The sequence below is a fragment of the Gouania willdenowi genome, chromosome 1, assembly GCF_900634775.1.
Source record: "Gouania willdenowi chromosome 1, fGouWil2.1, whole genome shotgun sequence".
Lineage (NCBI taxonomy): Eukaryota > Metazoa > Chordata > Actinopteri > Blenniiformes > Gobiesocidae > Gouania > Gouania willdenowi.
The window spans coordinates 534,679-552,525 of record NC_041044.1 but is presented as its reverse complement, the minus strand read 5'-3'; the positions used below and the strand labels follow the sequence as shown (position 1 = coordinate 552,525).

At 37.9% G+C, this 17,847-nt stretch overlaps 1 protein-coding gene across 1 annotated transcript in view; it reads right to left on the bottom strand.

Annotated features, from left to right (window-relative positions):
• The window catches only part of LOC114464779 (glycine receptor subunit beta-like), a 108,268-nt gene that overhangs the window by 85,313 nt on the left and 5,108 nt on the right, over positions 1–17,847 (bottom strand). Inside the window, exon 2 of the mRNA XM_028449325.1 lies at positions 13,872–13,992. Coding sequence (XP_028305126.1) covers positions 13,872–13,992 — 121 coding nt within the window. The remainder of the gene's footprint in view (positions 1–13,871; positions 13,993–17,847) is intronic.

Genomic DNA, 17,847 nt, shown 5'->3' with positions numbered 1-17,847 from the left:
CTGTCGTGGCGGCAATACCCGAACCCGTTGGTGGACACCGGGGGTGAGGGATGCCGTCAAGCTGAAGAAGGAGTCCTACCGGGCCTTTTTGGCCTGTGGGACTCCGGAGGCAGCAGACAGGTACCGACGGGCCAAGCGGAGTGCAGCCACGGCGGTCGCCGAGGCAAAAGCCTGGCCATGGAAGGAGTTTGGTGAGGCCATGGAGAACGACTTCCGGACGGCTTCGAAGAGATTCTGGACCACTATCCGGCGTCTCAGGAGGGGGAAGCAGTGCACCGTCAACACTATGTATGGTGCGGATGGTGCGCTGCTGACCTCAACACGAGACGTTGTGGATCGGTGGGGGGAATACTTCGAAGACCTCCTCAATCCCACCGACACGCCTTCCAATCAGGAAGCAGGGCCCAGGGACCCGAGAGTGGGCTCTCCTATCTCTGGGGCTGAGGTTGCCGAGGTGGTTAAAAAGCTCCACGGTGGCAGGGCTCCGGGGGTGGATGAGATCCGCCCGGAGTTCCTCAAGGCCTTGGATGTTGTGGGGCTGTCATGGCTGACACGACTCTGCAACATCGCGTGGACATCGGGGGCAGTGCCTCTGGATTGGCAGACCGGGGTGGTGGTCCCCCTTTTTAAGAAGGGGGACCGGAGGGTGTGTTCCAATTATAGAGGGATCACACTCCTCAGCCTCCCCGGTAAGATCTATTCAGGGGTACTGGAGAGGAGGGTCCGCCGGATAGTTGAACCTCGGATTCAGGAGGAGCAATGTGGTTTTCGTCCTGGCCGTGGAACTGTGGACCAGCTCTACACCCTCAGCAGGGTCCTTGAGGGGTCATGGGAATTTGCCCAACCAGTCCACATGTGTTTTGTGGACCTGGAAAAGGCATTTGACCGTGTCCCTCGGGGATTCCTGTGGGGGGTCCTCCGGGAGTATGGGGTATCGAACCTCCTGATAGGAGCTGTTCGTTCCCTGTATGACCGGAGTCAGAGTCTGGTCCGCATTGCCGGCAGTAAGTCGAAATCGTTTCCGGTGAGGGTTGGACTCCGCCAGGGCTGCCCTTTGTCACCGATTCTGTTCATAACTTTTATGGACAGAATTTCTAGGCGCAGTCAGGGCGTTGAGGGGGTCCGGTTCGGGGGCCTCAGTATTGCATCACTGCTTTTTGCAGATGATGTGGTCCTGTTGGCTCCAAAATACCGTGACCTTCAACTCTCACTGGATCGGTTCACAGCCGAGTGTGAAGCGGCCGGAATGAGAATCAGCACCTCCAAATCCGAGTCCATGGTTCTCGACCGGAAAAAGGTGGAGTGCCTTCTCCGGGTTGGAGATGAGGTTCTGCCCCAGGTGGAGGAGTTCAAGTACCTCGGGGTCTTGTTCACAAGCTAGAACACATTTTTTTAACTAATGAAAGTAAAGATAGATATTCTGTGGGGAGAAAAAGATCATCAAAATGCTCTAAAAGGGCTGGCAGTGATGGGGGTAGCTGTTCTGAAAATGGCTGGCAGCCAATGAGTTAATAAAGAACTTCATGACTGTTCTAAAATATATGGTTGCAAATTTTGTCATTTTTATGAGATTTTTTTTTTTTTTTTAAAGGTCACTTTTTTAGCCATCGCTCTATGAAATCAAATGATGTCAGTCAGTCAGTCAGTCAGTCAGTCAGTCAGTCAGTCTGTCTGTCTGTCTGTCTGTCTGTCTGTCTGTCGCTCAAATATCTCTGTGGTTCAAGGACAGACAGATTTGACACTTTCACCATCGCTGCCACTTGGTTCAAACATGTGCAGCGTTACATTTGTTTGGACTTCAATGTTACCGTTTAAGAATTATTTCATAAAATTGTCCACTGGAGCTGAGCCACTAGGAACAGTTAGCATTAGCGTTAGCTCCGGTAACTTTAAGGTCCCTTAAAATACCAAATCATTCCTTATTTGACCCTTAAATGATGCGTCCCGTACTGAACCAGAACAGAACGCTGTTTGTTCTGTATTTACATAAATGACCAGAACATTAGACACATGTCTGTCACACACAATAAAACACAGGAAATGCCAAGACTAGCAACATTGTGGTGGTGGGATGTACGTAGGACCCCCACTCTGTGTGTGTGTGTGTGTGTGTGTGTGTGTGTGTGTGTGTGTGTGTGTGTGTGTGTGTGTGTGTGTGTGTGTGTGTGTGTGTGTGTGTGTGTGTGTGTGTGTGTGTGTGTGTGTGTATGTCCTGTGTACATGGATGTGTGTGTGTGTGTGTGTGTGCGTGGTGCTTTCAGGGACTGTTGGAGAGTAGAGAGACGACACACACACCAGAGCTGCTCTAACACTACAAAGTTTTCAGTTTCCCACGGTCAAACATCACTGTAGATATGAACAATCATCATCATCTCCTGAGGATGATACAGTAACACATCATGGTTGGACTGATTTAATAAACTACTGGGATTTGATATAATCTGTAGGTTAAAAATGTTTGTAGAGATTTCTGTATATTCTAGTGGTTCCCAAACTGGGGTACGTGTACCCCTAGGACAGGGGTCTGTAACCTGTGGCTCTGGAGCCTCATGTGGCTCTTTGACTCTATAGCAATGGCTCCCTATAGCTATAAGAAAATAATATAATAATGAACTTATTTCTTACAGAAGTTATTAATGATAAATGACATTGACACCAAATAAAATCATGATACAATAATATGTCAACCTAAAATAAATCACATTGTGTAATAATTATCATTAACCATAAACTTTCCTACACCTGTGGTTAACTTTATGTTTTAAATCTATGGTAAAATAACTAAACCAACAAAAAGACTATTCTGGAAGAAAATAGAGATTTTATTTGTGTGGGAAAATATTTAATTAACTGCTAATGCACCAGATTAATATGCATGTTGATAAGTAGCAAGAAATTAGCAATTAGCATGTGTTGATCAATATAATCATGTGTTATCATATTCAAGTTATTTTTGTAGCACTACAAATACATCAATAAAAAATATGAATTATTATTATTAATATTATTTGATATAAATATAACTACATATTTTCTACACTATATTATCTTCATTGAGAAGGTAATTTTTTGGCTCCAGAAGGATTTTAATCCAGGTGAGAGGAGGAAAAATGGCTCCTTCGAGAATAGTAGTTGCAGACCACTGCCCGAGGGTACACACACATTTCACTGTATTTTTCAATATTATTTTTTACATCCATCAATCATAATTTGTTGCACAACTCATTAAAATACACCAAAAGGTGAAGTTCAAATTCTAAAATAAAATAAATGAACAAAAAGGCTTAAATTCAAAGTTAATGTTTGACAAGATACAGAAATAGTTTAGACGAGTCAGCAAACACTAATAAATAATATAGAACATGAACTAAGGGAACATGGGGTAATAACGTTTGGTAACACTGTTCTATGTTCATATGTTTCTATTTTTGAGGATTTTGTTGATCCTGTGAGTGTCTCTCACAGGTAACAAACATCAAACAGGTAAACAGTACGTTACCTGTGACGTTTATAACTAATAAAAACATTATGAACGCATCACACATGTAAAGCTGACGATACATCAACCAGCTGAACATTTGTGAGGTGTAGCAGAGAATAATGTCACCTGTACATTCAGTGGTCAGGACCCTTTAGTGGTCTGCAAAAGTGCCCGAACACAACAGTGTAAACAATAGCTGCCCGTTTAGTGCCTGAACAAAACCACCAGAACACAAATGAAACATATGTATAACATAGTGTGTATTCTTCAGCTAATGTCAGACCATCACACACACTAACTTACTGCCTCTAAATGGTGTTTACAGTTGTAAAAAAACAATGTTTGTTACTTAATGCAACACTCATAGAATTAAACCAGATAAATCACACACACTATTTTATTTTACACCCACAAATAAACCCTTAATAACACTACAGAGTACAGTATGTACACCTCTATGTACATACAACCTTCAAACACATACTCATTTGGTCATAATTGACAACTCTACTTAAGCTCCTCCCACTATATGAATACATACTTCAGACAGGCACTGTACGAGTTTGTTTAAAAGAACTAAAAATGTTCCTGATGGGGAGGTCGGGTGTTTTATTCTTCTTCCTGTTCCACACTGAGCTCATAAACACAGACTGATGTTCTAAATAGTTCCACTGTAACTCATCTCTACTGTTAGTGATCATTGACCTGTTTATAATCCATGATGAGCAGCTCACTCACATATCCTTAAATAACACATATCACTATCGTTACAGCAATAACGTCAATGACACGTCTAACAACATCACTCTACAGCACTGACACCAATTATCATCTACATCACTGAGTCCTGGACGTTCCCACGGCATGAGAACGTCTGAACTATCATTAATATTTAACATTAACCAATAAAATAATGTCTTTTAGACTTGGGATGGAAACCTTTCTGGATGGAGTTTGTATGTTCTCTTTCTAATGTGACATCAAGTCATTTCAACATTTATTTATTTCTAATTCCTTTTGTTTTTATAGAAAATATTGGATATCAGTTTAAAAAACATCAATAGCTGTATTTCCATTACAGTTTCTCTCATAATCAAAGTAATATTTGTAAAGTTTCCACAAAGTCTAATGTGTGTCTGAAGGTGTTTCCATTGAACGTTGTTTTGGGGGAGGAGCCTGATAACTGTGGTGGAATCTCATCCCGTGAGACTTTTCTGTAGGAAGATGGACGTTTAGAACCTTCTTAGAACATTCTGTTCTAATGTGGTACTAATCAATATTAAGTCTAATAATCAATAATCAATATTAAGTCTAATAATCAAAAATCAATAATAAGTCTAATAATCACTAATCATTATTAAGTCTAATAATCACTAATCATTATTAAGTCTAATAATCACTAATCAATATTAAGTCTAATAATCACTAATTATTATTAAGTCTAATAATCAATAATCATTATTAAGTCTAATAATCACTAATCATTATTAAGTCTAATAATCACTAATCATTATTAAGTCTAATAATCAGTAATTATTATTAAGTCTAATAATCAATAATCATTATTAAGTCTAATAATCAATAATCATTATTAAGTCTGATAATCAATAATCATTATTAAGTCTGATAATCAATAATTATTATTAAGTCTGATAATCACTAATTATTATTAAGTCTGATAATCACTAATCATTATTAAGTCTAATAATCACTAATTATTATTAAGTCTAATAATCACTAATCATTATTAAGTCTAATAATCACTAATTATTATTAAGTCTAATAATCACTAATCATTATTAAGTCTAATAATCACTAATTATTATTAAGTCTAATAATCACTAATCATTATTAAGTCTAATAATCACTAATATATTAAGTCTATAATCACTAATCATTATTAATTCTAATAATCACTAATCATTATTAAGTCTAATAATCACTAATCATTATTAAGTCTAATAATCACTAATCATTATTAAGTCTAATAATCACTAATCATTATTAAGTCTAATAATCACTAATCATTATTAAGTCTAATAATCACTAATCATTATTAAGTCTAATAATCACTAATCATTATTAAGTCTAATAATCACTAATCATTATTAAGTCTAATAATCACTAATTATTATTAAGTCTAATAATCACTAATTATTATTAAGTCTAATAATCACTAATTCATTATTAAGTCTAATAATCACTAATCAGTATTAAGTCTAATAATCACTAATTATTATTAAGTCTAATAATCACTAATTATTATTAAGTCTAATAATCACTAATTATTATTAAGTCTAATAATCACTAATCATTATTAAGTCTATAACACTAATTATTAAGTCTAATAGATCACTATATTTATTAAGTCTAATAATAACTAACGGATTAAGTCTAATAAGCACGATTAGTATTAAGTCTAATATCACAATCAATTATTAAGTCTAATAATCGCTAATCATTATTAAGTCTAATAATCACTAATTATTATTAAGTCTAATAATCGCTAATCATTATTAAGTCTAATAATCACTAATCATTATTAAGTCTAATAATCGCTAATTATTATTAAGTCTAATAATCACTAATCATTATTAAGTCTAATAATCACTAATTATTATTAAGTCTAATAATCACTAATCATTATTAAGTCTAATAATCACTAATTATTATTAAGTCTAATAACCGCTAATCATTATTAAGTCTAATAATCAATAATCATTATTAAGTCTAATAATCGCTAATCATTATTAAGTCTAATAATCGCTAATCATTATTAAGTCTAATAATCGCTAATCATTATTAAGTCTAATAATCGCTAATCATTATTAAGTCTAATAATCGCTAATCATTATTAAGTCTAATAATCGCTAATCATTATTAAGTCTAATAATCGCTATTATTAAGTCTAATAATCGCTAATCATTATTAAGTCTAATAATCGCTAATCATTATTAAGTCTAATAATCGCTAATCATTATTAAGTCTAATAATCGCTAATCATTATTAAGTCTAATACTCGCTAATCATTATTAAGTCTAATAATCACTAATTATTATTAAGTCTAATAATCACTAATTATTATTAAGTCTAATAATCACTAATTATTATTAAGTCTAATAATCACTAATTATTATTAAGTCTAATAATCACTAATCATTATTAAGTCTAATAATCACTAATTATTATTAAGTCTAATAATCACTAATTATTATTAAGTCTAATAATCACTAATCATTATTAAGTCTAATAATCACTAATTATTATTAAGTCTAATAATCACTAATTATTATTAAGTCTAATAATCAATAATCATTATTAAGTCTAATAATCACTAATCATTATTAAGTCTAATAATCACTAATCATTAATATGTCTGTTATGGTAATTATTATATTCATCATCATATCGTCAAATGTATGTTCATGTGTACAATTTGTCATGTTTTAATACATGATGACTCCATTACTCTTTACACTTTTGAACAGCTGAATCATGTTAGATTAAACAGTACAGATCGTATTGTACTCAGTGCAACACAGAGTCTCTGCTGAAGCCAAAACTCAAACTCACATGCAGATATACACGCACACACACACACACTATCAAGGATAGATAAGAGTGGCGCCCAATCTTCCTCATAACATACACGTCTTCATCATCCTCACATGTTTCCACTGCTGGGCATCTGACTCCCTCCTCCTCACCTCAGGGTGGAACTTTTCTGTTATCTGTATAAAAGCTTAAGCTGTGAAACTGTTAGTTAGAGCAGGTCTCTGTCTTCGGATCGCCTGGCCGGGCGGTCACCAATTTTTGTTCCACTTTGTACTCTTTTTTACTTAGTTTTATAATAAACCTTTTTTATAAAATCATCAATGCCTCGCCTGGACTCCATCACTCAACCAGAGCAATAAATCATGTCTCCAAATGAGGTCAACCGCAAATTTGCCGTGACAAATTGGCGATTACGAACAGGATCCATCTTCTACTCTGGGGAGCTCCTGCCGTGGACCAGCACGGGAGAGTGGATGCACTTAAAACCCCAAAGCTGCCTCACGGTGGTCTGCCCCTCAGACAGAGACTGGACCACGAACCATCGGTTGAACCTCAAACACCAATTCGGACTATTAAGGTAAAGCTGCCTTTATACATATATATATAAATTTTCATTTACATATATATATATATTCGCTCTGTGTTGATAGAAAGGCAACCAGTCGAGCACTGTATTGATTTTCATCATTCTGGAGGTTCTCTCCTCCTTCAGCTGCTGTTTTTTTGACGCAGTGAAAGGACTGCCATGAGAAAGGCTCAAATGGTTGAAGTTCTTTGCTTTTTAATATTATAAGTTCCCTATATTTTTCTTCGGGCTCGGATATTTTTGTTTAGGCATCAAGTACGGTTTTGTTCAGGCACCTCCATGGACAGCCTGTGAGGTCCTGACCATAGGATAGACAGGCAACCAAAGTTTCCAAAACACCACGGTGCCATGTACTGAGTTCACCTCTGTACCGCTATCAAAATAGATTAAAACCCCAACCCTAACCTAAAGTGTAGTGAAGACTACAGGGAGTAAAACACTAATAATGGGAATCAAAAAAGATGAAGAATCCAATAAACAAATAATATATGCATACGCATATACAATCTTGGTTTGATGTGAACTCACACACACACACACACACACACACACACACACACACACAATAACCCACACAAACACACACACCAACACACACAGCAACACACACACCAACACACACCCCACACACACACACACACACGGAGAAAGAGAGAGAGGTAGCGCCCCCATTGGCCTATAGAATAGTGCTAAGCCATTACAACAGACACTATTTTTATTTTTATTTTAAATTTTATTTGATTTCATGTTTGATATATCTGGGTCCACTCTAAAATGACTATGAGCAACACACACTCAAACACACACAGATGAATACAGTATTTCATTTTATTTTATTTTAATATTACTGTTATCATCATTATCATTTTTTATTATTTTATTGTTAGTTTCTGTTGGCTTTGTGGTTGTCCCTGAAGAAACGACATCTTCAATGAAAGCTCTTAATGAATGAAATCACCTTCAACTCTTATGCTAATGAAATGTCAACATCATTCAAAGGACCAAGCTTCAGAAGGAAATGGACAATCAAAGGACTCAACTCTCCCATTCAGCAAAGCAATGCTGAAATAACTCGCTCAGTCCCAAGTCAACTCTTCATCGTCTATGGAATGGGCCACATGCCAATGCTGGGATTAACACATCCTGCCCCATCATCAAAGACTGAGAACCTGTGGGCGTCGGAGTTGGTTGGACACTCCCCCACCAATGAGTTGCGGGTTAAACGCCACAATTACTGCCTGAATGATGGGCAGCAACTGCAGACTGATCACACGTCTGCTGGAATATCTTCACCAAAAAAAGACACTGTTTCAAAAGCCACAAGGATACCAAGCCACAAGAAGTCCACCACAGCCTTTGGTGGTAGTGCTATATCACCGTAGCCTTGAACTTTGACATGGAGGGGGACAACTAGCAAATAGCCAACAAGCTTCTCCTTCGATAGGACAATACTAACCCCTCTATCTTCTGACTGTGCACTAGATTATTTTGTTTTCATTTATCCTCTCACACGCAGACAGACCAGACATACAGTCACACACTCACATTCATAACTATGAGCTGAAACACAGGACCACCAGAACTTCACACAGAACCCTTCTGTTTGCCACATGATACCATGTGTGCCCATCATTTATCTTTGCTTTTATTCATTATGTTGCTCATTTATTTACACTGCTTTTGCCTTTATGAGAAAAGAACAAACAAAAGGGAAGAAAATAGTGTTACTGATAAGGTTGTTTTTGTTTGCTTTTCTTTCATTTCATTTTCTTGTTGAGGGGAGGCCCCCCACAATGCAAGATATGGTTACATCTGTTGAAGAAAGAGCCCTGTGTTGCCTCAGCTTTTGGAGCTGAAGTTTTAATTTTTTATTCTTTTATTGGCCATGATTTTTTGAGCTCACAGGTTTTTTCTTCTTTGTTATTTCTGAACGATTCTTCTTTTACTCTTTTGTTTTTACTCACTTTCAGGAAAATTTTTGACCGATACTCTCGTAAACAATCTGTACCTTACCCTTTTGAAGCTGCTTGCGACAGACAGCCTAGTTCAACATTCATCGTTTTCATTTTGCGCGCCTCCCCCTTACCGCGTCGGACTGTCTTGCAGGCCCGAAGCCACTCGACAGCAGGGGGGGTACCAAATTTTTCCTGAGAAAACTGTCCCATTAGTTGCTGTGAGTACATAGACAATTACTCTTCAAACAAGAAGTCCTGGTTTAATGTGCAGAAAAAGGATAAACCTTGCTAGGGAAAGCGCTCTTTGGGGGATGGTGGTCCACCTGATTTGATACATGCTTGGTAACAAACACCATTCTGAACAAATTTCTACGTTCTCTTAGAGTGAGGGTGATTAGAGGTGGCTCCGGTCCAGTTAAAGTTGAATGATATTAGAGGTGCCCAATAAAGTCCTGACAGTTGTGCAAAATTTTCCCTCGGTATGGGACCGAGGTTGAGTTATTCCCAAGCCCCTCATTCTTTAGGGGTGGCGGTTGAGTTCCTGCTGATTCGGAGGTTTTTCTTAACTTTCTGGAGAAGGACAGCGGTTGAGTTTCCCCCGGTTGCGGACCGGGGTTGAGTTTGGTTATTGAGTGCACGGCCGTGCCATTCCTGCCTGATCAGCAGATGAGCAGACTGTCAGTACTACGGGCAATAATCTAAGTGTAGACTCCGCCAAGGCGGAAGTAAAAAGGAGCATACCTCTTATTAATCAGATGTGAAAAGCAATTAATGAACACTAAGAGGTTGCCAGGTGTGTGGAGACTACCCTTCCTCAGACAACAACCGATCATCTACAACGCCGACCTAGAAATGAACGACCGAATAAATATAAATATAAATAATAAAACTTTTAAGAGATATTTGAGTGTTTTTTCTAAATTTCTACATATTTTTTCCATCACCAGTTTTTTTAGAACTATTTAGATTTGACATATTTCAAAGAGTAACAGCTACTGTAAAGGTTAGAATAATAACTATAATCAGCAGAAACACACATTTGTTGATTAACAGGTTTCTAGTTGAACTATTGATAAGTTTTTACTTCCTGTTCCTGCTTGATTCACTTCCTTAAGGTTTTCCTATTGCAGTAATAAAGGAAGTGATAGTGAATTATTCTGTCTTTGTACATCAGCTCATTAGCAGCACACGCTCCAACTCTCTCATCACTCTACATCTCTGTGGTGTCTGGACTAATTCAGTCTGTGGGTTGGACCAGGAACACCATCAGAACGTTGCCTGGTTTTAATAACATTTCTACGACCATTAATCAGTTTTGCTACAGACGTGTTAAAAAAACGTGTTGCAAAACTCAAGATTCACACGAGAAAAATATTTTGTGTTTGTGTAGCGGTAGATTAGAGAAGTTATAACCGTAGAGTTGTGGTTGTAATACAAGTAATTATAAAAAAATTTGAATAAATGTTGGATTACAAGTTTGCAGCTTAAATTATGTGTAAATATCAGTCTATACATTTTTTCCCAACATTTGTGACATTAAATTTATTTCACATGTGGATTTTTTATACATAACCTCACATCACATTTTACAACATATCTGCTTTCATAGTTTCCAACAACGACTGAAAGCTGTTGTTGGAAACTTAGTCTTAAGTCTCGTTTACAACACAAAGTTCTGCTTCTGTTTACGTTATTCTTTCCAAAAAAAATTACATTCACACAGCAATGTTTTCTAAACAATCTCTGTTATCATGAGACCGTGGGAAACATCAGAAACCATGTAGGAAACATTTAGTAAATGTGTAGTAAATTTGTAATAAACGTGTCATAAATTGTAGTAAACGTGTAGTAAATGTGTAGTAAACGCGTAGTAAACGTGTAGTAAACATGTAGTAAACATGTAAACGTGTAGTAATTGTGTAGTAAACATGTAGTAAATGTGTAGTAAACACATAGTAAACATGTAGTAAACATGTAAACGTGTAGTAATTGTGTAGTAAACATGTAGTAAATGTGTAGTAAACACATAGTAAACATGTAGTAAACGTGTAGTAAACGTGTAGTAAACATGTAAACGTGTAGTAAACATGTAAATGTGTAGTAATTGTGTAGTAAACATGTAGTAAATGTGTAGTAAACACATAGTAAACATGTAGTAAACATGTAAACGTGTAGTAATTGTGTAGTAAACATGTAGTAAATGTGTAGTAAACACATAGTAAACATGTAGTAAACATGTAAACGTGTAGTAATTGTGTAGTAAACATGTAGTAAATGTGTAGTAAACACATAGTAAACATGTAGTAAACGTGTAGTAAACGCGTACTAAATGTGTAGTAAACGTGTAGTAAACATGTAGACGTGTAGTAATTGTGTAGTGAACGTGTAGTAATTGTGTCAAATTGTAGTAAACGTGTAGTAAATGTGTAGTAAACATGTAAACGTGTAGTAATTGTGTAGTAAACATGTAGTAAATGTGTAGTAAACACATAGTAAACATGTAGTAATTGTGTAGTAAACACATAGTAAACACAGTAAACATGTAGTAAACGTGTAGTAAACGCGTACTAAATGTGTAGTAAACGTGTAGTAAACATGTAAACGTGTAGTAATTGTGTAGTGAACGTGTAGTAATTGTGTCAAATTGTAGTAAACGTGTAGTAAATGTGTAGTAAACATGTAGTAATCATGTAAACATGTCATAAACTTGTTGTAAACATGTAGTAAATGCATAGTAAATGTGTAGTAAACACGGAGTAAACGTGTAATAAACACATAGTAAAGGTGTAGTAAACATGTAAACGTGTCATAAATGTGTAGTAAACGCGGAGTAAACGTTTACAGTCGCTTTTATTTTGAAAGGCAACAAAAACTATGTGCTTTCCGGTGCAGTCGGTCACTTTTATTTTGAAAGCGGAAAACAGGTCGCTGGAGGGGACATCTCAGTGCAGGTCTGCAGCCAGACCCCTCTCCTTTAGGCTGCGTCCCAATACCCAAACTATGCCCTACGGACTTCCACAAAGGGTGCACTTGATTTAATTGCACTTCAGATGTAAAGTGTGTCCGTAACCAGTGGTGAAAAGGTAGAACTGGAACAGTTTGTGGTTACGTCATCAAACAGAGTAAAGACGTCATCAATCATGATGGTAAAATAGCGTTGATAGCAGCTGTGCTGCTAAATTGGCTATATATATAAATTAAATAAACACTTAAAAATACTTTACATTTAAACGTCCCATGACTAAAGGACTTCTGGGTAATTCCCTTCATCAAAGTCCACTTGCATGCACGCTTCTCACAGGTGTGCATGAAGGGTGGAGCTAAAGACCACTTTGTATGATTGGAACACCCTACGATCTCGCATCCTTCAATGGGAGCGTGTAACTTGAGGGATGGGTGTTGGGTATTGGGACGCAGCCTTACTCTCCCTTAAATAGTGCACGGCTGATGCTTTCTGTAAACAAAGTTTACATCCACACATTGAACATTTCCTGTTTTTTTAGAGCAACCGAAAGCAGCACAAGTTGTTATTGAGACTGAAAAAGCTTCTAAATGATGTAAAAATCTATTAAATGATCCATAAATCAGGCTGAATGTTTCACTTTAATAGAAAACAATGGATGTTTACAGGCAGTGTGACATCATCAATCACATGATTTCAAGATGGAGGAACACAGACTCTAAAACTGTAAAGTTGTCCTATTTTTAAAAGGAAATTAAAAGAATATGGTGCATAATAATGTTTTTTGTTTCACATCGATCTACTAATAATTGTATTTAGAAGGTTTTAGACCATATTTATAAAACCAGTGGAGGATCTATTTAAACGTCAGTAGGCAAAGTTAGATTTGGAACGAGTACGTCAGAGGAACATCTGCATTTGTTTAGTTTTGTGTGCAGCCAATCAGGTGTGAGCAGTTCCTACGCAGATGTAATGTGTGTGTACGGTGTGTGTGCATGGTGTGTGTGTGCATGGTGTGTGTGCGCGAGGTGTGTGCGTACGTGTGTGTGTGTGTGCGCGTGTGAGAGTGTGTGCGTGTGTGTGCGTGTGTGTGTGTGTGCGCGTGTGAGAGTGTGTGCGTGTGTGTGCGTGTGTGTGTGTGTGTGTGTGTGTGTGTGTGTGTGTGTGTGTGTGTGTGTGTGTGTGTGTGTGTGTGTGTGTGTGTGTGTGTGTGTGTGTGTGCGTGCGTGCGTGCGTGCGTGCGTGCGTGCGTGCGTGCGTGCGTGCGTGCGTGCGTGCGTGCGTGCGTGTGTGTGTACGATGCTGACAGGATGAAATAGTGTTCCCACTCACGATGGACAGATGACCTGCTTCCCCTTCTTGGTTGATTTTCCTTCCTTGGCTGAGACGATGATGAGCCAATAGCAGAACAGCAGCAGTAAAAACACTGGCTTCAGTCCAACAAACATGGTGCCTGGGAGGGGGAGGGGGAGTGGAGGGGGGGGACAGGCGTTAAACACTGCTAAAACATTACCTCACCTCTCTTTGCATACAGTACATACACGATCCCTGAGGAACGTCTCCAATCATCTCATGTATGTGACTCCAGATGTTCCAGTAGTTCAGATAGTTTAATATTTATAATGTGGTGCAGCCCATAAATCAGACTCTGGTTGGTTTGGACTCACATGCTCTGATGGATCTGTACTGTAAATCTATACGTATGGTTCTATAGGGAGAGAGAAGAAGGAACCAGGACAGAGTGATGGATGGAGCTCTCTAGTTTTTTAGCTTTTTAGCTAATGTAATACATGCAGAGTTTATCAGTGGAGCCCAATGAGAACATCTGTGGATGCTATCGTCAGCACCACCACCATCGTCACCACCACCACCACCATCACCATCATCACCACCACCATCACCACCATCGTCACCACCACCACCACCACCATCACCATCACCACCACCATCACCATCATCACCATCATCACCACCATCACCATCATCACCATCATCACCATCATCACCACCATCACCACCATCACCATCATCACCATCATCACCACCATCACCATCATCACCACCATCGTCACCACCACCACCACCACCATCACCATCACCACCACCATCTCCATCATCACCACCATCACCATCATCACCACCATCTCCATCATCACCACCATCACCATCATCACCACCATCACCATCATCACCACCATCACCATCATCACCACCATCACCACCATCACCATCATCACCGAAAAAAATATATTAAAATGAAATTTATTTTCTGATTATGTTTAGGCCAGCAGAGAAGGCCTTGCTGGCTCTGACGGCCCACCACTGAAATAAACTCTATAGTCTGTATATAAACTCTATAATCTTTATATAAACTCTACAGTCTGTATATAAACTCTATAGTCTTTATATAAACTCTATAATCTTTATATAAACTCTATAGTCTGTATATAAACTCTATAATCTTTATATAAACTCTATAAACTCTATAGTCTGTATATAAACTCTATAGTCTATATAAACTATAAACTCTATAGTCTGTATATAAACTCTATTGTCTTTATATAAACACTTTAATCTTTATATAAACTCTATTGTCTGTATATAAAGTCTATAGTCTTTATATAAACTCTATAAACTCTATAGTCTGTATATAAACTCTATAGTCTGTATATAAACTCTATAGTCTTTATATAAACACTATAATTTTTATAGAAACTCTATAAACTCTATAGTCTGTATATAAACTCTATAGTCTTTATATAAACTCTATAAACTCTATAGTCTGTATATAAACTCTATAGTCTTTATATAAACTCTATGATCTTCATATAAACTCTATAAACTCTATAGTCTGTATATAAACTCTATAAACTCTATAGTCTGTATATAAACTCTATTGTCTTTATATAAACTCTATAGTCTGTATATAAACTCTATAGTCTTTATATAAACTCTATAAACTCTATAGTCTGTATATAAACTCTATAGTCTTTATATAAACTCTATGATCTTCATATAAACTCTATAAACTCTATAGTCTGTATATAAACTCTATAAACTCTATAGTCTGTATATAAACTCTATTGTCTTTATATAAACTCTATAGTCTGTATATAAACTCTATAGTCTGTATATAAACTCTATAAACTCTATAGTCTGTATATAAACACTATAGTCTTTATATAAACTCTATGAACTTCATATAAACTCTATAAACTCTAGTCTGTATATAAACTCTATTGTCTGTATATAAACTCTATAAACTCTATAGTCTGTATATAAACTCTATTGTCTTTATATAAACTCTATAGTCTTTATATAAACTCTATAATCTTCATATAAACTCTATAAACTCTATAGTCTGTATATAAACTCTATCGCCTTTATATAAACACTATAATCTTCATACAAACTCTATAATCTTTATAAGAACTCTATAATCTTTATATATCTTTTGACACTATAGATCACTATATTCTACTAGAGAGATTAGAGAAATTACTTGGAATCACAGGGACTGCCCTAAACTGGTTTAAGTCCTACCTATCTGATAGGTACCAGTTTGTACACGTGAATAATAGGTCTTCTGTGTACACTAAAGTAAGCTACGGGGTTCCTCAGGGCTCTGTGCTAGGTCCAATCCTCTTCTGTATCTATATGATCCCCCTTGGTAATGTTATAACATACTCTGTTAACTTTCACTGCGACACATTGGGACAGTCATGGGTTAGCTGCCCATGACCGTAGTCTCTCATGCTTTGTAGCATGTCAGAGACACCCGTCGTAGCTACAAAAAGTCAATGTAAAAGAATATCCCCAGAGTCTGCGAGAGCGGGGGCGGAAGAAACTCATCAGCTGAGAACATGGTAACGACTGGACCGGAAACGACTATGAGTGACATAAGCACAGTGCAAGAGAACACCACAGCAATTGTCAAAGCTACTGATGCAACAGCAGGCCACACACTACAGATATGCGCCTGTGGATGGAGGAAGATCACCGTGGGTTGAGGATTCACCAGGGAAAGAAAAGGTGCTTGAGTAAAGAAAGACAAGGGCCTCGCATTGACTACTTTCTGCGAAAGGGATCAAATCAGTCGAGTGAAGCACAGCAACTGGACACAAACCATAGCTTGCAGTGCATCAGCACCAATGTAATGGAAGATGAAAACTCAAGCACAGAATCAGTGGTGGAACAAACATCACTTGCGGAACCCGCCCAACCTCCTAGACCTGCCGTTGAAAGGAGGCCCCAAGGGGGCAGACTGCGTGTGAAGTGGCCCAGTGCTGCTGACAAGAAGCTGTGGGAAACGGTGAATACTGACCTGACACAGACCCTTGAGCAACTTCGATACACAGTGGAAAAAAAGTTGGAGAAAATGGAAGACATCGTCTACCATTATGGGGCAGAACAGTTTGGGGTTAACGAGGTTAAAGATTCTAAAAAGATTACAACCCCACCAGTTTCCAGAAGACAGCAGGAGATTAAGCGTCTCATCCGAGAAAGGAGACAGCTCAGGAAACATTGGAAGAAAGCCTCTAAAGTGGAAAAGGAGGGCATGAATACTCTCCAAGCTGACATTAAACTTCGTCTGGCATCCCTCTGCAAAGCAGAGAATTTAAGGAACCGACGGAGAAAGAAAGAACATACACGAACACAGTTCTACAAGGATCCCTTCAAATTCCTTAAAACTCTGTTCGCCAAGGAAAAAAGCGGTGCCCTACAAACAACAAGAGACGAACTGGAGGAGCACTTGAGAACAACGCACTCTGATCCAAGGCACTACGAACATCTGGCCATTCCTCCAGACATCCCACCAATCGCCCCCCCAGAACATCAATTTGAAATTGGCCCTCCAACCTGGAAGGAGGTGAAATGCGTAGTCCATCGGGCAAGATCAGCATCAGCCCCTGGGCCGAATGAAATACCATACAAAGTATACAAGAACGCTCCAGATGTCTTGAGATTTCTCTGGAAGCTCATGAGAACAGTATGGCAGAAGAAAATGATACCCAAAGTGTGGAGTAGAGCAGGTGGAGTCTTGATTCCAAAGGAGAAAGATGCAAAGAACATCAGCCAGTTCCGCCCAATCTCCCTATTTAATGTGGAGGGTAAAGTGTTCTTCAGCGTCATTGCACAGAGGATGGCTGTGTAACTACAAAGAAATGAGTACATTGATACAACTGTACAGAAGGCAGGGGTATCAGGCTTCTCTGGCTGCCTGGAACACTCTAGCATGATCTGGCATCAGATCCAAGTGGCAAAGCTGGAGAAAAAGGATCTCCATGCCATCTTCCTGGATCTCGCT